The 21862-nt window shown below is 48.8% G+C and overlaps 1 protein-coding gene across 2 annotated transcripts in view; it reads right to left on the bottom strand.

Annotated features, from left to right (window-relative positions):
- Positions 1-1381: 1381 nt before the first annotated feature.
- Positions 1382-21862, bottom strand: part of mindy4b (MINDY family member 4B) — an 80212-nt gene continuing 59731 nt past the window's right edge. For both annotated transcript variants that reach the window (XM_038817205.1, XM_038817206.1), the window contains 5 exons: positions 19400-19470; positions 15760-15832; positions 9401-9577; positions 4590-4770; positions 1382-2135 (listed from right to left, as the gene is read on the bottom strand). In XM_038817205.1, coding sequence (XP_038673133.1) covers positions 1993-2135; positions 4590-4770; positions 9401-9577; positions 15760-15832; positions 19400-19470 — 645 coding nt within the window. In that variant the 3' untranslated portion in view covers positions 1382-1992. The remainder of the gene's footprint in view (positions 2136-4589; positions 4771-9400; positions 9578-15759; positions 15833-19399; positions 19471-21862) is intronic.

Below are 21862 nucleotides of genomic sequence, written 5' to 3' on the forward strand. Positions count from 1 at the left end.
CGTACCTGCTCTAATTTGCATACTTCAGGTTTCACATTTCTGTCCTCCCAAAATCCCACAAGGACAGGACGTACAATTTTGGCCCAATTCCATCATATTACCATGGCAGAGAAGCTCTCCATCATAGAAAAACTCTGAGCCAGTATTTTGGTTATCCTACGATATCTACGTTCAATCTCAATGGAGGGCAGTCAGGCCCAACTGGATTAGCTACCATTAAAAAAACACAGGCTAAGATTTGCTGTCAAAACAACAGCTTCACAAAACAGCACCTCGCCCTTAACCTGTCTGTTCTGTTTTTAGGAACTTGCTGAACTTGCTTATTAAACCTGCCACAGAAAGTTAAGTCTTATAATTGCAAGGGTAATAATGATATGTTGTCTTTAACTGCAACAAGTGTGAGGTTGGCCTTTATTGCAAAGGGTTTGGAGTCCAAAAGGGGGAATTTCTCCATTTATACAGGGCTTTGGTCAGATCATACCTAGAGTATTGTGCACAGTTTGGGCCTTCTTATCAAAGGATAAGTATATTTGCCGAGGATTGATTCCTAGGATGGGAGGGTTTTCCTACGAGAAGCGATTGAGTTGAATGGGTCTATGCTTTCTGGAAGTTTGGAAGAATGAGGGATGATCTCATTGAAACATGTCGGAGAGGGCTTGACTGGGTGGATGCTGAGAGGCTATTTCCATTGGTTGGAAAGTCGAGGACCAGGGGTAGGTTCTCGGGATAAAGGGTCGGCCATTTAGGGCAGCAAAGAGGAGAAATGCCCACATTCAGGTGATTGTGAATCTCTGAAATCCTCTACCCCAGAAGGCAGTGGCTACTCAGTTCTTGAGTATACTTAAGACTATTACATATAAATGTTGGACTCCAAGCACAATTGAGGGATCAGATGGGAAAGTGGAATTAAAGTTGAAAATCTGTCATGATTTTATTGAAAGGTGGAGCTGGTTGAAGGGGCAGGCCGCCCTGCCGCCATTTCTTACTCTCATATGTTAAGTAATGGGTTAAGAGACATTGCAATTAGTTGTCTCATTTATGTTAAGTGTCCAATGATTGACACTGAGATGTAAAGGGGCTTCAGGTGGCCTCTAGGGCTGGTGATGTATAAAGTTTTGTGCCGAGTCAGTTGGAAGAAATAAAAGTGTGTTGGTGAAAAAGGAGCAGAACTTTTGCCTCTTCAACCACAGCATCTAATACGTCTAACATCATATGTTCTTAAATTATCTTTTAACAGCATGATGAATGTTTATTACTGCCAGAGGCTCTGGCTCTGAAAATTAACAAGTGTTGAATCTCATCCCTTCAGGTTTTGAATTTAAACGATGTCAAATTTTAAATGTAATTTGTTTCCTCTACTTTTCCTCTGTCTTTTTTTCTCTTTCTCTTACTCCAATCTTTTGATTGATATTTATTTCTCTTACTGTACCCGATTTGACACTGAAATCACTCCCATCATTTAATTCCCCCCCTTCTGAGTCCTTCCTATATTGATTTCCCAATCCTTCAATCTGATTGATTAGGAGATACCCTCTTGGTTGTCTTGTTCACTCATGCCCCGTTGCCCTGGTTGTGCCTTTACCCTGGCACATGTTCAACAAATTTGTGGGCACATATTTTTAAGCAGAAGGGTGCAAGGGCAAGTCTAACCAACAGCCGATAGATGCTCTGCTACCCACTATCTGACCCACTTGTGCTAAACAAGGGACGTTGATAAATCAAACTCTTTGTTGGGATTAGCAGCAACAGAGAATTGTCCATTTAGGTTTCAGATGAAATAGCTGGAAAGGATGCCAATAACTCAGGAATGGCTCAAACGCCAGTGGAAACTGATCGAACAGCATTGTGACTTTCCCCATGCGCTACCAAGGAACTGAGGGTGGAGAGGCAATGAAGGATTTGGGCTGCAGGTCCTGAGTTCCCAATACAACACGGTTGGTCGGTCATCTGGTGTCGTTTAACAGCCTTCTGCCAAACCCCTGCTATTTCCCTTCAGAAAAACGGCACAGTCCCATTCCAGTCAATAGCAGCTCCTTCCCACTTGGTGCGGACGGTCATTTCCACTGACGGGAACCTTTTCTCAGAGTCTCCTCCCTTCTCGTGCATTCCTTCTTCCCAGTGATGGGAGTGAGTGGCTGCAAGAGAGGAGGGTAAAAATTAACATTTGAGAAATCTGCAAACATTGAGAGGGAGGGAAGGAAGACTGAGGGACGTGAGGTCTAAGTGGTGAGCGATTAGCACAAACTCTGGAAGGCAAAATGCAGGAGTGTTTGAAACAGATAATTCGGAAGAAGAAAAATGGACAGAACCAGAGCCAAGCAGAAATAACACAGCCGGATTGATGAAGCTTAGAAGGCAACAAAATATCCTCGAAAGGGAAGGTAAAACAATGGTATGGAATTGCTCTGCCAGTTCCTTGTTGGAAAATCATTGGAAGCTCTCCTGTGTACCCAGAGAAACAATGTCCCAATCCCTAGGTGCGGTTTCTACAGTGTTTTTGTCAGTTGCCTGCCAAAGTTGCAATGGAATATCCTCCCTGAAGTGTTGCTCAGGTATTCTCCCATCATCCTCTTGCTTGGATTTCCTTTGTCATTCTTCACCAAGCAGGACGGACAATCAGGTTACCATCTGTTATGCCTGTGGCACGTCATTGTGTAAGATTGTGACGAATGTAGGATATTGGGTTATCAGTATTTGGTGAAGTAAGGGGTAAAAACCTGGATTGGGGTGTGTTTCAATGCCGGAGTCATGTTTTTAAAAGAATCTTGGTTTGAAAGACAACAACGTTTTTAGGAGCCTGAGGTGCAATTAACCATCGTAGAAGCTTGGGCTAATGCAATTTTGGTTTGATTAAGGGGGTTCCCTGGTAAGTTAATTAGTTTTCAGCTTGGTGAGATGACGAGATTGCTGGGTGGAGCTAGGGCATCATTTTTTTTGAGTTTCAGCTCTGATCTGGCTGAAGGTATGCACAATGAAACAGTCCTGCTCTCACTGTAAGTGACTTGAAAGAGATTAACTGTATCTAAAGCAGTGCAGACTTATCTGAGGACAAGGGGAAGCTGAAAAAAGCTGGTTTGAAGACATCCAGCCAGAGTTTTTGCAGAGGTTCGGACTAGAGTCAGATCTGTTTTGTAAAGCAGTGTTAAGCGATCCTTCTCAAAGAATAACTCTGTGAAGCATGCATGAGTCTGTGCCATTGGTATTTAGGGTGGATGAGAGCTGAGATGGTCTATTTCCTTGTTGTTTAAGTGGGAATAAACCTAGTAAGTAAGGGTATTGTAGTCACTGTGTTGGGTAGTATTGTTTAAGGAGTAATTAATTGTAAGCTATTTTCAGGTATGATGTTAACGATTTTAATACTGTGTTAGTAACAAGGTTTGGTTTAATATACCATATCCCTATTTCTTTGTGCAATCACTACTGGAGCAAAGTATCCTTTCCTCACAGTCTTACAGAATGAAAATAAAATATTGAGGTTTCGGTCCAGTATCCGAGCTGCTGTTGGGGTCTGGTCTGGCATCGTGATTGATTTCATAAGCAAGAAACTGGCATGCTGTATTAACAACTAATAAGAAAGAACGTGGGTGGGATTCTCCGATCCCCCAGACCCGTTTTCTGGCGTGGAGTGCCCAGCAGGCGGCCAATTGGGTTTCCCATTGTGGACACCCCCATCGGGAAATCCGCATGCGTACGCTGCCGGTGAGCGGAGTATCCCGCCGATGGAGAAACCCCCCCCCCCCCCCGCCATGTGTTTGTTTAGTGCCTCTAATGAATCATAAAATCAGAGAATCCCTACAATGCAGAAGGAGGCCTTTTGGCCCATCGCGTCTGCACCGACCATTTGAAACACCACCCGACACAGACCCAAGCCCCACCCTATCCCTGTGACCCCAGCTAACCTTTGGACACTTGGAGGCAATTTAGCATGGCCAATCCACCTAACCTGAACATCTTTGGACTGTGAGAGGAAACCCACGCAGACACGGGGAGAACGTGTAAACTCTACACAGACAGTCACCTGAGGTTGGAATCAAACCCGGTGCTAACCACTGTGCCACCATGCTGCCCCTCATGCTCGCAGGACATCCCACAGCACTTCACGCAAAACAGATATCTTTGCATTGTCTGTAATTGCTGTGATTTTAAAAAAATAATAATTTCCGATTGTGGGCGTCACTGGTTCGGCCAGCATTTAATGCCCATCCCTAGCTGCCCTTCAGGAGGTGGTGCTGCCTTCTTAAATCTGCAGTAATGTAGGAAATTCAGTTGTCGATATGCACACAGCAGGATTTCACAGGTAGCGCAGATAATGCTGAGCTAACCTGTTCTGGCGGTGTCGGTTGAAGTATAAACACCAGCCAGGACTACTTCTTAAAAATAGTGGGATGCTCTCCATCCACTTGCGAGAGAAGCTGTGGGCCTTGTTTCAACTGGTCCTCCAAGAGACTGAGCAACAGGCCAGCAGCATTGGAGTGTCGGCCTGGATTATATGCTGAAGGTTTCTCGAGTGGGACACGCCATCTCACCAAGACTGCAAGCACCCAATCAAAGGCAACAATAGTTTTTGCGTTAAATTTCAACATTTGTACCTATTGTGAGCCTGACTGTCTTTGTCTGGGAAAGCTGCCCATTGTAAAAATACAGATCGAAGAGGTGCTCCATTTTCCAGTCAGCCAAGAGTAGTCGATTTGTGTTGAACAGCACGCTGAAAGTGTCATTGATGTTGCACAGCCATATGGGGAGTTTGGGAGTTTTCAACATGCTTCCAACCTGGGACAAGGAAATGAGCAAGATCAGCAACAGCAACCATTCTAATCAGATATCATGTTGAAGGTCAACGGTATTGGGCACGATCTAAGCAAAATAAAACAGAGTCCCATCTGGGCAGGGTTAGCGGGGTCGTTCCCGGCGCAATCGAATGGCACTCTGTCTTGCTTTTGTACCCTGGCATGTGAATGCACCCCGATGCAGCCCTTCATGCCATTTCCTGCCCTCTGTAGCACTGAAGAGCACTGATGAGCGGAAGCCAACAGTGCAGGAAGAGATCGGGGCGCCTTTTTGAAATGACGTAACCCTGGGACCCCACCACATGCTGACAGGATATTCCCAGACCCGATCCCCAGTGCAGGCACAATGCCAGTCTGGCACTGCCACCTGGGCACCTTCGTAGTTCAAGGCTGGCACCTGGGTGGCATTGCCAGGGTGCCACCCTGACCATAGACCAACCACGGGGGGGGGGGGGGGGGGGGGGGCGCCGATCACCTGGGGGACCCACCCAGGTACCGTTCCGCCTGGTCTTCGTTTGTGGGGACCAGTACTGAACGGATCCTGGCTGAGGTCTCCTTGGTGAAGGTGATAAGATGCTGGGTGGCCGATGTCAGCACCGCTTGGTGGGTTTTTAAACTCACTTAATCGTGCGAGACTGCCCACAATGGGCGGAACCCAGATCACGGCATCACGCGAGATCTGGTTCGATCTCACGAGGTATAACAACCATCGTGAATTGTGGGGGACGCCTCTCCTGGGATCTATCGGCCAGGTCTCACCCCGATTTCAGCAGCACACAGCCTATAGTTCGCGCCTATTATCTTTTTTTTTGTTGGATTCGCTTTCATTACATTCCCTGCCCTCTGTAGCAACGATCACCGAGATGGTTAAAGAGCATCTCACAGCCACCGGGTCCCTGCCAATGTTACAGGAAACCTAAGGTTGATCGGGGATGGTTGGACATCTCCTCGGGTTCCACTACCTCCCCTGGCACGTGGTAAGCAGATGCAGGAAAAGCAAGTGAGAGATGTCTTCATAAACTCATGCAAGGAGACTATTTGACCCATTCTGCCAATTTCAGTTCTCTGAAAGATCTACTCCCAAATAGTCCCAACCCCTGGGCACAATGTAATGGCTGACAGGGTTTCCCAGACAGCACTGAAAAAGTGGGAGGGGATCCCACCCCCACTCCCAATGGCAGCCCTTCAACCAGTTAATGATTTTTTTGCAATTAAGAGGCAATTTAGCGTGGCCAATTCACCTACCCTGCACATCTTTGGGTTGTGGGCGTGAAACCCACGCAAACACGGGGAGAATGTTCAAACTCCACAAGGACAGTGGCCCAGAGCCGGGATCGAACCTGGGACCTCAGCGCCGTGAGGCAGCAGGGCTAACCCACTGCGCCACGTGCCGCCCAACCAGTTAACATTCAGAGGGCTGTTACTTCTGCCCCCATCTTGGGGAGATCCACCAACCAGATTGGCCGGCAGTTCCCTGGCCCCAGCAGTGTCACTGGAAGAGGTGGCCACTGCTGGGGCTGCATTCCGGCCCAACAAGGAAGAGCCAGGAATCGGATGCAAGGTAAGTTTGGGGATCTCTTGGCAGGGGGGGGGGGGGGTGGGTGGTGAGGGTGGTATGGCATTGTGTGATAGGTTGCAAAGGCCAGGAGCAGGCTACCTTGCCGGGCGGGCACCCACTCCTTCCCTCTCTCCCCCCCCCCCGCCTTCCCCCTCCCTCCCCCTCCTCTTCCTTCACCCCACCTGCCCTTCCCTCCACTCCTCGCCCTCCTCTTCCCTCACCCCCCTGCCCTTCCCTTTCCCGCCTTCCCTCCCCCTCTTTTTCCCTCACTCCCCCTGCCCTTCCCCCTTCCCCCCTCTTCCCTCACCCCCTCCTCTTCCCTCACCTCCCACCCGTCCCCCTTTCCCCTCCCCCTCCTCTTCCCTCACCCCCAACTCCTCCCCCTTCCCCCTTCCCTCCCCCTCTTTTTCCCTCACCCCCCTGCCCTTCCCCTTCCCCCCTCTTCCCCTTCCCCCCTCTTCCCCTTCCCCCCTCTTCCCTCACCCCCTCCTCTTCCCTCACCCCCCACCCCTCCCCCTTTCCCCTCCCCCTCCCCTCCTCTTCCCCTCCCCCTCCCCATCCTCTTCCCTCACCTCCCACCCCTCCCCCTTTCCCCTCCCCCTCCTCTTCCCTCACCCCCAACCCCTCCCCCTTCCCCCTTCCCTCCCCCTCTTTTTCCCTCACCCCCCCTGCCCTTCCCCTTCCCCCCTCTTCCCTCACCCCCCTCCTCTTCCCTCACCCCCCACCCCTCCCCCTTTCCCCTCCCCCTCCCCCTCCTCTTCCCTCACCCCCACGCCCCCGACCACCTCCTGCCAGTTGCTAAATTGTGGTAGGTTCAGTAGGTGGCCCTTAAGTGCCCGTTAATTCCGACTGAGAAAGGTCAACAGTGAAGTACCTATGTTTATGACCTTGTATGATAAAGCCTGCATTAAGGAACTTACCAGAGCTGCCAGGGCACATTGAATAACTGCGTTTGCACCACACTGTAGCATTGTGATTGTGACCTTAGTAAACTGTATACATGCTATCTTTCCAGCTCACAACATAAATATGCCGTTAACTACATTCAAGGAGTCTCTAGCTGTACTGGACCTGATCCACAAAAGGAATGTTATGCATCATTAAGCACAGATCTTTAACTCCTCTTTAGCTGATTAACTTCAGCGAATCATTTCAGAAATTGGTCCCTAATGTGTGGTGTCATAAACTGCCTGCTGGCAGTGGGATACTTCATCCCGGCAGCCGGCCAATGGAGTTTCCCATTGTTGCCGCCCCCCTCCACTCCATTGGGAAATCCACGGGCTTGAGTGCGCTGTTAGCGAAGCAGAGGATCCCACCGACAGAGAATCCCGCCCCATAGGTTTGTGCCATCTGGCTTAAATTCATCGGTTAGACCATGGGAGAGGGAGGGATTGGAGAGGTATTGGGACATGTTTCTGGAAGGAGGGCTCGCCAGCCTAGACGAGTTGTTAGAGAAGTTCCAGCTCCCTGGAGGAAATGTATTCAGATATTTTCAGGCAGGCACATCTTGGCGCAAGGAGCTCCCTTAATTTCCCCCTGGTACCGGTGTCTTCACTTACGGACAGGGTCCTGTCCTTGGCCGAGTTAGGGGTGACTACGATTTTGGATGTCTGCGGGCAGTTGGCGACGGAGCAGGCATCGTTGGAGGAAGTGGGAGGGTAAGCTGGGTTTGGTCTTTGAAGGGGGAGTGTGGAGTGAGGCTCTTCACAGGGTCACCTTCACCTCATGTGCAAGGTTAAGCCTGATCCAGTCCAAGATGGTGCACAGGGCGCACCTGACCAAGGTGCGTTTGAGTGGGTTCTCCTGGGGGGGGGGGGGGGGTGGAGGACATGTGTGAGCGGTGCTCTAGGGGGGCAGCGAATGGCACGCACATGTTGTGGTCTTGCCCCAAGCTCATTAGTTTCTGTGTCTCCGTTTTTAATGCAATATCAGGGATTTTGGCTGTTCAGCTGGAGCCGTTGTCATTGGTGGCCATGTTTGGAGTATTGGACTCGCCGGTGCTGCAGCTGGGCAGATGTTCGCGCCTTCGCCTCGCTAATAGCCCGAAGGCGAGTTCTGCCTGTGTGGAGGACCCCGGTGCCGCCCAAGGCCTCAGCGTGGTTGGGGGAACTTGACGGAATTTGTGCACCTTGAGAAGATTAAGTATACCCTGAGGGGGTCGGGGGAAGGGTTCTGTTTGAGGTGGCAACCTTCAGCTCCTTTTTCAGGGAGCTGGTTACCATCAGCTGTTAGAGAAGGGGTAGGGTTGTCTCTGAATTTTGTTTAAGGTTTACCTTGTTTCATGAGGGGGAGGGGGGGGAGAAAGGGTTTGGAGGGGATTGGGTGGTTGTTGTATTGCTGTTTGCGTTATAATGAAAATTTTGGTTGAATAAAAATATTTTTAAAAATATCACCGTGGGTGTACTTGCACCAAACGGACTGTAGGTGGTTCAAGACAGTGATTCACCATCTGTTATTGCTGTCTCTGGTCTGGTTTGTGATAGTATGGTCCTGGACTTTCAGGTAAGGCCGGATGCGATACAGTTAGTGAATTCTAACTTTTATTGAACATTATACCAACTATTTACAAGGTAGTCTCTACACTAGGATCTACACAGAACTATCCATGCACTGTCATCATGTGAACGGATGGAGAATTCCGGCTGATATTTACGTGTTGAACATTAACCCTTTGTACTACAATCACCGTCTTCCTAAGGGCAATTAGGGTTGGGCAACAAGTGCTGGCCTTGCCAGTGACGCTGACATCCCGTGAAAGAATAAATATGAAGAATATGCTTTGTAGGGTTAGATGAAGCAGGATGGGAGGAGGCTTAAAGTAGACACCAGCACAGACTGCACGGCCTGTCTCTGTGCTGTATTTCTATGAATCTAAGAAAAAGAGCTCTGAAAGAAGGTTTCTCCTTTTCTTGGTCTTGTGAAAGATTGTTGTTGGATTTCGTGGAAAGCCCAATTCTGCACTGGGACAGAAAACCTCACCAAAAACCTCCCCTTTAACACAAATTACACACGGTCCCAGCTCCGCAGCACCAGAGAAATAAAAATAATAAAATACCATTGGGAGCTTGTCGTGCTCCAACTCATGTCTGTTCCAATAGAGATAGCCCACATCACTTCGAGCAAGGACTCCACGCCGTGGTTCTTTAAGCTGGGCACCTTGGTCATCATACTGAAGGTCTCCATTGAAAACATTTGGGCTGGCTCTCCCGGTGAGCATTAGGTTTATAAGGGCCTGTGGAGGAGGATAAAAAAAAATCAAAAGTCATTCTCCCGATTCTGAACACAGGAATCATCAGAAACCAGTATACTTCCTGAGGTATTGGTTGAAAAAAAGGTGATTTTATGAAGGACCTGATGTCATTGTGAGTTGGACACTGGGCCTTTATTTAGGAACATGGACACAGGAGTTTAGCCCATCGAACCTGCTTCGCCATTTAATATGATCATGGCTGATTGGACATTTCGATACCTTTTACACCCACGATCCCCATCACCCTTTACATTATTGTTAATCAGAAATCTATCAATCTCTACCTGAAACATATTCAATGACTGAGCTTCCACAGCCCTCTGGGATCGGGAATTTCAAAGGTTCACAAGCCTCTGTGTAAAGAAATCTCTGCTCATTTTGTTAAGTGGCACCCCCCCTTATTTTGAAATATTTCCCCCTGGTTCTAGACTCCCTAATCAAGCGAAACATCTTACCTGTATCTACCCTGTCTATTCCTTTAAGAAATTTGTAGTTTTCACTGAGTTGACCTCTCATTCTTCGAAATTCTCGAAAGTCCGGGTCCACTTTGCACAATCCCTCCTCATAGGATCCCCAGAACAAGTCTGGTGAACCTTTGTTGCACTCACTCGCTTGCAAAAATATCCTTTATTATATTGCGGGGCAGCACGGTAGAATTGTGGATAGCACAATTGCTTCACAGCTCCAGGGTCCCAGGTTTGATTCCTTGTTGGGTCACTGTCTGTGCGGTGTCTGCACATCCTCCCCGTGTGTGCGTGGGTTTCCTCCGGGTGCTCCGGTTTCCTCCCACAGTCCAAAGATGTGCAGGTTAGGTGGATTGGCCATGATAAATTGCCCTTAGTGTCCAAAAGTTGCCCTTAGTGTTGGGTGGGGTTACTGGGTTATGGGGATAGGGTGGAGGTGTTGACTTTGGGTAGGGTGCTCTTTCCAAGAGCCGGTGCAGACTCGATGGGCCGAATGGCCTCCTTCTGCACTGTAAATTCTATGTCAATTCTATATCTCCTAAGGAGACCAAAACTGCACACAGTACTCCAGGTCAGCCAATACACCCAACATCTTATGTACATGTCCATCAGCATTCTCCTGCATGGCAGCACATCAAAGTCATCATCTGAATCCCCTTTAGCAGAACCCTTCTGCAAGCCCATCAGCTGACGCGTTGGCATGTGAATTAACATGAGAGCTCGCCCAATAATGCAACACAATCTCAACTCTTCACCAGCCTCCAAGTGCAACGCCAGTGTCTGAGTTGATGGTGCGAATGTCAGCTCATGTGGCAAAACCTCTTTGTCTCTGCTGTGGTGTTGCTCTCTTCCTCCTGGGGTTGAGTGCCAAATGATTGCTGTGTTTCCTACATTACTGCAATGACTGTAATTCAGAAGATCTTCATTGGCTTGAAAGCATTTGGGTCATCCAGCGAGCTTGAAATTTGTAATGTAAATGCAAAATGAAATGAAAACTGCTTATTGTCACAAGTAGGCTTCAAATGAAGTTACTGTGAAAAGCCCCTAGTCGCCACATTCCGGTGACTGTTCGGGGAGGCGGGTACGGGAATCGAACCGCGCTGCTGGCCTGCTTGGTCTGCTTTAAAAGCCAGCAATTTAGCCCAGTGAGCTAAACCAACCCCTTTTTGGTCACTAAGGGCAATTTATCATGGCCAATCCACCTAACCTGCACGTCCTTTGACTGTGGGAGGAAACCGGAGCACCCGGAGGAAACCCACGCAGACACGGGGAGAACATGCGGACTCTGCACAGGTAGTGACCCAGTGAGGAATCGAACCTGGGACCCTGGCGCTGGGAAGCCACAGTGCTATCCACTTGTGCTACCATGCTGCCCCATTGCCATTTTCTTACCCACTCAGTAAATCTTTCAAAATCCTCCTGTTGCTTCACATCTTTCTTACAACACACATTCCTGCCCAGCTTTGTATCATCTGCAAACTTGGAACTAATACATTTCAAAGATTTCTGGGACGAAGTTCAAATCCTGACTAGACCAATGAGGTGAAAATTCCTAAGGCTGTTGGGTGAAAGGTCTGATGCTGATTGCCTGCGATTCAGAAGTCCACGGTTTCAAGCCCCACTCCTGAGACTGGAGGACATAATCCAGGCTGATACTCCAGTCTACCCTGAGAGAATGCTGCACTGGCAGAGATTGTCTCTGGGTAGGGGGCTTCAATGTCTATCACCAAGAGTGGCTCGGTAGCACCACTACTGACCCACCTGTCTGAGTCCGAAAGGACATAACCGTGAGACTGGGTCTGCAACAGGTGGTGACGGAACCAACAAGAGGGAAAAACATACTTGACCTCATCCTCACCACCCAGCCTGCTGCAGATGTATCTGTCCAAGACAGTATCGGTAGAAATGACCACTGCACAGTCCTTGTGGAGACAAAGTCCCGTCTTCGAATTGAGCATACCCCACCTCCCCAATCATGTTGTATGGCACTACCACCGTTCTAAATGGAATAGATTCAGAACAGATCTAGCAACTCAAGACTGGGCATCCATGAGGCGCTGTGGGTCATCAGCAGCAGCAGAATTGTATTCAACCACAATCTTCAACCTCATAGCCCAGCATATTCCCCCACTCTGCCATTACCGCCAAACCAGGGGATTAACCCTGGTTCAATGAAGAGTGCAGGAAAGCATCCCAGGAGCAACACCAGGCTACCGAAAAATGTTGTGTCAATCTGGTTAAGCTACAACACAGCAACACGGGACAACTTGCATGCCAAGCAACATAAGCAGCAAGTGATAGATAGCTAAGCGATTCCACAACCAACGGATCATATCCAAGCTCTGCAGTCCTGTCACATCCAGCCGTGAATGGTGGTGGACAATGAAACAACTCACTGGAGGAGGAGGCTCCACTAATATCCCCATCCTCAATCATGGAGGAGCCCAGCACATATATGCAAAAGACAAGGCTGAAGCATTCGCAAAATTCTTCAGCTAGAAGTGCCGAGTGGATGATTCATCTCGGTTTCCTCCAGATGTTCCCAGCATCACAGACGTCATCCTTCAGCCAATTAGATTCACCCGAGGTGATATCAAGAAACGGTTGAAGGCACTGGGTTCTGCAAAAGCTATGGGCTGTGACAGTACCCCAGCAATAGTACTGAAAGTTTGTGCTCCAGAACTTGCTGCACCCCCAGCCAAGCTGTTCCAGTACAGCTGCAACACAGGTATGTCCTGTACACAAAAAGCAGGACAAATCCAACCCGGCTAATTCCCACCCTATCAGTGACGTGATGGAAGGGGTCATCAACAGTGCTATCAAGCGGAACTTACTTAGCAATAACCTGCTCACGGACGCTCAGTTTGGGTTCCGCCAGGGTCACTCGGCTCCTGACCTCATTATAGCCTTGGTTCAAACGTGGACAAGATAGCTGAATGCCAGTGGTGAGGTGAGAGTGACTACCCTTGACATCAAGGCAGCATTTGACCAAGTATGGCATCAAAGAGCCCAGCTAAACTGGAGCCGATGGGGATCAGAAGGAAAACTCTCTGCTGGTTGGAGTCATACCTGGCACAAAGGAAGAAGGTTGTGGTTGGTGGAGGTCAATCATCTCAGCTCCAGGACATCACTGCAGGAGTTCCTCAGGATAGTGTCCTCGGCCCAACCATCTTCAGCTGCTTCATCAATGACCTCCCTTCCAACATAAGATCAGACGTAGGGATGTTCACTGATAATTGCACAATGTTCAGCACCATTCACGACTCCTCAGATAATGAAGCAGTCCATGTCCAAATGCAGCAAGGCCTGGACAATCCAGGCTTGGGCTGACAAGTGGCAAGTAACATTGATGTCACACAAATGCCAGGCAATGACCATCTCCAATAAGAGAGAATAAAACCATCGTCCTTTGAGATTCAATGGCATTACCATCACTGAATCCCCCACTATCAACACCCTGTGGGTTACCATGGACCAGAAACCAAACTGGACTAGCCATATAAATACTGTGGCTACAAGAACAGATCAGAGGCTAGGAAACCTATGGCGAGCGACCTACCTCCTGACTCCCCAAAGCTTGTCACCATCTACAGAGCAGGAGTGTAATGGAATACTCACCACTTGCCTGGATGAGTGCAGCTCCAGCAACACTTGATAAGCTTGTCACCATCGAGGACAAAGCAGCCTGCCTGATTGGCACCACTTCCACAAACATTCAATCCCTACACCACCGACGAACAGTGGCAGCCGTGTGTGCCATTTACCAGATGCATTGCAGGAATTCGCTAAGGTTCTTTAGGCAGCATATTGCAAACCCACGACCATCCAGAAGGACAAAGGCAACAGATAGCTGGGAACCCCACCACCTGGAGGTTCCCCTCCAGTCACTCACCATCCTGACTTGAAAATATATTGCCATTCCTTCCCTGTCACTGGGTCAAAACACTGGAACTCTCTCACTACAGCATTATGGGTGTACCTACACCACACGGACTGCAGTGGTTCAAGAAGGCAAGTTGACACCACCATCTTCTCAAGGACAATCAGGAATGGTGGCTTCTGGCATATATTGGCACAGTGGATAGCACTGGGACTGTGGCGCTGAGGACCCGGGTTCGAATCCCGGCCCTGTGTGGAGTTTGCACATTCTCCCCATACCTGCGTGGGTTTCACCCCCACAACCCAAAGGTGTGCAGGCTAGGTGGATCGGCCACGCTAAATTGCCCCTCAATTGGAAAAAAATAATAATTGGGTACTCTAAATTTATGGAAAAAAAAGGAATGGTGGCCTAGCCAATGAAGCCCACATCCCGTAAAAATGAAGTTTTAAAAAAACTCAGTTTGTGCAACATTTTATGTTTTTATTTCAGATTTCCAACATCTGCAGTAATTTGCTTTTATTAATGCCTGAATCTGGAAAATTACTGTCGACAATTGCTGTTAACACCACATCCATTCAGATAATTGGACAGAGTTGACCAGCAGGAACCCCTGGGTAAATGGTCCACTCTCCAGCTGTGGTGTGCTCGTGGTCAGTTGTAGCATCAGGGCCACAAACAACAGGAACACCTTCGTATAGCCTTTAACTTTATAAAATATTCCAATGGTGCTTCACAGGAGTGTATGTTATTGAACAATGTTTCAAACCAGCTTAAGTAGTTTTTTAGGACAGGCCAAAGAGGTAGGCTTTTTAGAATACATGGAAACATATGTAGAAAATAGAAGCAGCAGCAGGCCATTCGGCCCTTCGAGCCTGTTCATTATCACCATGGTGATGGCTGACCATCAAATCCAATATACTGCTCTGTGGTGAATGTAACGTAGTAATTCACAGTGTATTTACCAATACTATTGTAAGCGCAGTAGTGTTATCCGACCACTAGGGGGAATAGCTCTGGGAATGCTCTGGGATTTGTACAGGGCTCCACCCTTGGCTCCGCCCACGACTCCTCCCCCTTGACTGCTGTATAAATAACCGTGTCCAGGGCCAGCCTGCAGTTCATCGAGAGTTCAACGGGTAACAGGCTGGCTCTGCAGTAAGTAGATTAAAACCACTGTTCATATCTTAAAACACATGTCTCGTGAATTGATGGTTCCATCCTGCTCCTTTCTTCCCCCATGTCCCTTGACCCCTTTAACCCCAGGAGCTATATCTAATTCCTTATCGAAATCTCACAACATTTTGGCCTCAACCAGTTTCGGTGATAGTGAACTCCACAGATTCACCACTCTTTGGGTGAAGAAATTTCTCCTCACCTCAGTCCGAAATGGGTTACACCTTCTCCTCGAATCATGACCCCTAGTTCTGGACTCCGCCCACCATCGGGAACATTTCTCTTAAAGTAGGAAAAAGATAGTTTTCGGGAGAGAATTCCGGAACTTAGGGTCGAGGCAGTTGAAGATACGGCTGCCAATGGTGGAGCGAAGGAAATCAAAGTATGCGCAAGAGGCCAGTGTTGAAGGAGGGCAGACTTCTCGGAGGGTTGTAAGGCCGACGGAGGTTACAGAGGTAGGGAAGGGTGAGACCAAGGATGAATTTAAACACAAGGTTGTGAATTTGAAAACGGAAGTGTTGCCAGAGTACGAGCTAATTTAGGTAGGTGAGCACATGGATGCTGGCTATACAGTAAGAGTTAGAATGGTGACACCCCACCAGATTTCTATTTTTAAGGAACATGTATTTTAAGATATTATTACTTACTTGTTTGCAGATGAAATTTCCCAGGCTTAACTGCAAGAGATGTGAAGTTGTGTTGTCCATATCATTATGGAGCCTGTAACAAAAGACGATTTATCAGAAAGCATCCACAATGCTCCTTCAACGCCAAGTCCAACAGATTCACGTTTGAGAAATTGACAGAAATGCATCAGAGGTGTGTTGAGACTGGGAGACGGTTAACGTTGCAATGAGCTCTGTCATCATTTATTACTTTATTAAACGAATGAGGGAAGCACTTGAACGACACAAGAGCATATCATGGGGACAGAGAAAGAGGGTTAATGAAAGAAGGGCAAATGGGGTAACTTAAAAGTAAAAATGTCCTCTTCTAGTGCTTGCAATCAGTGCTTTCCAAGGAAAGTCTGACCCCAGGGCACCTGGAGTATTATGTGCATGAACCCCTGAGAATCTGTGGATGTATTTCAATACGGTATCAAACTGAACTACAACAGAAATATTGGCCAAAAGTTTCCATTCTGGAGTTTGGTGTGGGGAATGGAAGTGAGGATGATTTCTGTGTGTGTGTGTGTGTGTGTGGGGGGGGGGGTTGTGTGTGTGTGGAACAGCTGACCACACGCAATCTCACCTCATTATTAAATATGCTTCGACGAGGAGCTTGGTGAATCTTGTGAGGGGGTGGGGGGGGGGGGGGGGGGGGGGGTGTGCATGGCACGTTCCGCCTCAACAAGGGGATGGTGCTGCACCTGATCCATGCCCTGGTGGACTTGGCACCCTGTGAAGGAGGAGGCTACCCGCTCCCGATGGCTCAGAAGGTCACCGCAGCCCTGAACATCTACCTTGCATGTTGATTCAAGGCTTCGAGCGGGGACTTGCGCAGCATTTCATGACCTACAGCCCACAAGTGCGTGCATGAAATCACGGATGCCCTGTTTGCCTGGGCAGCTGACTATATCAACTTGGAACAAGACCATGTTCACCAAGATGCCCAGGCTGCAGGATTCTATTCCATTGCCGGGATGCTCCAGGTCCGGAGGGTAATCGATGGCACCCACGTCGCCTTGTGTGCGCCGGGCGGCCCGAGAATGTCCTTCATCAACAGTAGGGGCTCCACTCCCTGAATGTTCAACTCAGTGCGACCACCATCTCGAGATCATGCACTTATGTGCACCCCTTTCCAGGGAGTGTGCCCGACAGGTACATACTGGGGGCAGTCAGAGGTCCCCAGCATCTTGGAGGACCACCCCTGGATGATGGGTTGACTCTTGGGGGAATAAGGGGTATTCGCTGAGGTCCTGGCTAATGATGCCGGTACGGAGACAGACGACCAATGTGGAGGCCGGAGATAAGGAGGCCCTTGTGGCCCCCTGGCCTGTCATTGAGTGGTGCGCCGGATTGCTCAAAATGCGGTTCTGATGCCTCGAACGCTCTGGTGGTGCCGTGGAGTATACCACCTGGAGGGTTGCCCGCATTGTGCCCTACACAACCTGGAACAGCAATGGGGCGATGTGCAGGAGGTGGAGGAAGAGGGACATGCACTTTCTTTCTGAGAAGGAGGATGAAGAGGGACCGGACCAGCGAGGGTCCGTCACGCCTGGAGGACCAGGGAGACCCTCATCCTCGCCCATTTTTCATAGGACGAGGTTTGTATGTTATCTCACCCCCTCTCCCCTTCCCACGCAGCTTCCCATCCCCCACTTGCTCCCCCCTCCTGTGTCGCTTTGCCCACCCCCCCCCAACCCTTCCTCCAGCTGCCATTCATTCCCTTCCCCACTCGACCCTCCCCTGTGTAACATAACTCTAGGTTGATGGGCCTGTGTCGGCCCTGTCAGCGAGTCAATATACAAGGCAGGAGGGTGATGATAGCTCGCAGTGAGGAAAGCTCTGGTAGGCTCCTCAATCAAAGCCTTAGTCTGACTCCTGTCTGTCTGCTAGGGTGGCAACTGTCATCAGCAGTGCTGGACACCACACTCTCTTATCTCGAAAAAGCAACCTAAAACCGGACACTGGAACTACCTTGGGACTTGTTATCTCATTGGGAAGTCACAAAATGTAATTGTTGTGTTTGGTCCCTTGGACTTTATGATGAACTCACCAAACACTTTGATTTGTCCAAACCAAAATCCTTTTATTGTGTCTCGTGCAGTAGGATGGAAATCTGATATGGAGAATGTTATCATGGAGTCTTGCTACTCCTCTGGAACTTACTGCTGACCTGTTACACTTGCATCTTATTACCCTCTATCTCACGTTCCCCAGATGGCCAGATGAGCCTCTCTTTATATACCGGTTCCAGGTCACGTGACCTTGGTCTTGAGACCGCATGGGGTGTCTGTACTGCCACCTGCTGGTTGGAGGTCTCATATCATCCAACTATGATGTGGCTCATAGGCATATCACCACAGTAATAAGGCAACAGGAAAGGCTGCAATGAGAGAGATGGTCCTATGAGTCGTTAACACAGCAGCTGATCATGCACCACCTCAGCCAATCAGAGATTGATCGTGCAGTGACCGAACCAACCCGAATCCAAAAACAGGACAAATTATGCACATGGTTTGTAGTCTGGAAAGAGATAAAAAAGCACCAGCTCTGAGTTATCAGGTGCGCTGAATTTGAAGACTGAACTGAAGTCTGTGTTGCAGCTGGAAGCAGAAGACCACGGGCTGGATTCTCCAATTTTGGTGTGGGAACAGTGGCGTTTTACGACAGAAGAAATGGCGTGAAACGGCCACCGATCCTCCGTTTGGTTGGGGGCTAGCATCAAGGCACCTGGATCTAGCTGCCGATACGGCCCGGAGAATTGCCGGGTCTGTGGCCGCACATGCGCAGGGCAGCGGCCTGCAGCGGCCACGTGGTGCAACATGGCGCCGACCGCTTGCAGACCCGGCCTGCGAAAAAGTGTCCCCCACTTTGGCCGGCTCACGCCCCCCCGGACCACCCCCCGACAGTGCCCGCAGCCCCTGGCAAAGTCCCCACTGCCCGTGGATCGGCCCTCCCCCCGACTGTGGCGGCCCTGGACTGAGTCCGCAGCCGCCACACCGAGTTCCCAATTGCTGAGACCACACGCGACCGACGCCGTCGGGAACTCGGCCGGTCGGAGTCGGAGCATCGGGGGGGGGGGGCCTCAGCAATGTCCCAAGGCCCTCGATTCTGCATGCGCCATACTCTCCGAGTATGCTGCTTTGGAGTGGGCGGGGTATCGTGAAAGCGGGCCGGCGATTCGGTCGTGAATGGGGATTCTCCGGCCGATTTCCGAACGCAATTTCGGCGTTAGCGACTGGAGAATCCCGCCCCAGAGATCACGAGAGAAAGAGAGAGAGTGAGAAAAGACGAGATACCCCACACCCTAATAGGTTGAATCGGGAAGCAAGAACCACCTCAAGCCGATTGTTTGTTAAGAATTACTTCTGTTGCTTAATCAATGTTGTCGAGTGACATAACTAGATTGTCTCCTATTGCCTGAATGGTTGAAGTCTCAAACAAAATTAATATTCAGTGAGTGGATGAGAAGATTGAGGTTTTCTCTTCTTGCCTTGAATGAATCTTACCTTGCACAATCCTCTGGGCAACTTCAGATAAATTAAAACTTTTCTGCAGAAACAGAATGGCACTTTGGAAAGATTTCAATCCCACAGTACTGTAAGCATCTGAACTCGCTTACCTTTCCAGAGTTCTTGACAGGAGCAAACTGTACAGAAAAATAATGACTGCGTGGCTTCCTTCACCTTTAAACTGATTGGAGAGCAAATGCAAGTTCAGAGTGTTTATGAATTAACATCACAGTTTTATACAACCAGGATATAATTATGCTGTCGCACCTGTATTGAAGCCTGGTCGTTGCTATAACAACAGTTTTGATGTGTTTATAGAAACTTCCTTTGTCTGCTATTTTAACAAAGGTTTTAATGATCTTGAATGGATTTCTGCCTCCGTTAAAGTAACAGAGAAATCTTATTGGAGTCCCTTGCCTTCTTTGGCTATTCCACAGCCTGGAATTCAACTTCATAAAGGACAGTAAGAAGTCTTACAACACCAGGTTAAAGTCCAACAGGTTTGCTTCAAACACTAGCTTTCGGAGCACTGCTCCTTCACCTGAGGAAGGAGCAGTGCTCCGAAAGCAAGTGTTTGAAACAAACCTGTTGGACTTTAACCTGGCGTTGTAAGACTTCTTCCTGTGCTCACCCCAGTCCAGCGCCGGCATCTCCACTTCAGAAAGGACAGCAGATACCCTGAATGGCCTGGATCGCTCCTTAAAGCATCAAAAAGAAAGATTTGCGTTTATATCACACGTTTCACAAATTCAGGACAAATCAAAGTGCTTTGCAGACAAGGATGCTTTTATAAATCGCTGTTGTATGGTAGAAAGCGCAGCAAAAGGGGTGGCACGATGGCGCAGTGGTTAGCACTGCAGCCTCACGGCACCGAGGTCCCGGGTTCGATCCCACCACTGGATCACTGTCCGTGTGGAGTTTCCACATTCTCCCCGTGTTTGCGTGGACTTCGCCCCTCACAACCCAAAGATGTGCGAGGTACGTGGATTGGCCACGTTAAATTTCTCCTTAATTGGAAAAAAAGAATTGGGTACTCTAAATTTATTTTAAAAAGGAAAACGCAGCAACAAATTTGAGCACAACAAACTCCCACAAACAGCAATAAGCTGACGACCAGATAATCTATCATTGAGGTGTTGGCCAAGGGATAAGTAAGACAACGAGGAGAACTTCCTTGCCCTTCTTTGAAATACCGGCGTGGGATCTTTTATGCCCAGAGGGCATGCAGAGTCTCAGTTTATGTCACACACGAAAGACAAAGGCCAGAAATCTCTGCCCGTTCGCTGGTGGTGGAATTCTCTGGTCCTGTTGGCAGTGCACACCTGCCCAAGGGTTTCCCAGCAGTGTGGGGTGAGAATTACCATTGACAGCGATGGGAGCAGAGAGTCCTTCAACCAGCAATCCGCACGCTGCCTCCTGCTGCCGGGAAACACACGGCTCGGAAACCGGAGAATCGCACCCTAAAGCTTCAGGGCTCTGTCAGTACAGCATTGGAGTTTCAGCCTAGATTTTATGTTCAAGTCTTTGCACTGGGATTTGGAATCACAACCTCCTGATGAAATGAAAATGAAAATCACTTATTGTCACGAGTAGGCTTCAATGAAGTTACTGTGAAAAGCCCCTAGTCACCACATTCCGGCGCCTGTTCGGGGAGGCTAGTACGGGAATTGCTGGCCTGCCTTGGTCTGCTTTCAAAGCCAGCGATTTAGCCCAGTGTGCTGATTCAGATGCGAGAGCGCAATTCACGGCCAAAACCTTAAAGTGCAGTTCATCAATATGGCAGTTCACGTAATAATGCTTTGAGATTTAAGGACAACTTCTTTGCTAACAGCATTTGACCCAATGAATAGTGCACTCCACCTTATTGATACCCTGTGAGAATAATGTCTTTAATAATTTGTAACGATGGTGCCACAAAGGTTTAATAATCAGGAAATAGTTGAGTCAGCTTCCTTCACTCTTGACTTTGTGGAGAAAGTTGACCTTCTATCTGTGTCTTGTCGCACTCTCAGATATGCCGAGACCGAGGAATGTAAATCCAACAGTTCCTTCGACGTCACGAGGACAAAAACCCTGGAATTTCCAGCAACAGCATCTTCAGCATGTCGACTGCAGCGGTTCAAAAAGAAGGCCCCCCCCCTCCCCCGCTAGCCCACCTCCACCAATCCCAATCTCGCAATTTATCAAGGGCAGTGAAGAAGAGGTGATCAAAGATGTCCTTCCAGTGACCTTCCCATCCCAAGAATGAATGAGTTAAAAGTAAACCAGCACTGACAATTCCATCAATGATGCATTCCTTGGATCCAAACATGTCGCCAGTGGTGGTTACCAGTTACAGGTCAGGAAGTTTGTAAATGGAGGATCAAACACCACAGCATGAAGAGTCTTGTTAAAAACCTGAGACTCGATACAGCTTTGTTAGGATTTCTTTCCTTATGCGGGCGATGCCTGAATCATGCCATAGAACTCTTGCCTGGGTTAAAAGGTCGTGTGTTCAAGTCCCAGGAAGAGCAGGGGAGTTAACCCCAGTGACCAGGTCAATATTTATCCTGTGATCGATTATCACAAAAACA

This window comes from Scyliorhinus canicula, chromosome 13 (assembly GCF_902713615.1).
Source record: "Scyliorhinus canicula chromosome 13, sScyCan1.1, whole genome shotgun sequence".
Classification (NCBI taxonomy): domain Eukaryota; kingdom Metazoa; phylum Chordata; class Chondrichthyes; order Carcharhiniformes; family Scyliorhinidae; genus Scyliorhinus; species Scyliorhinus canicula.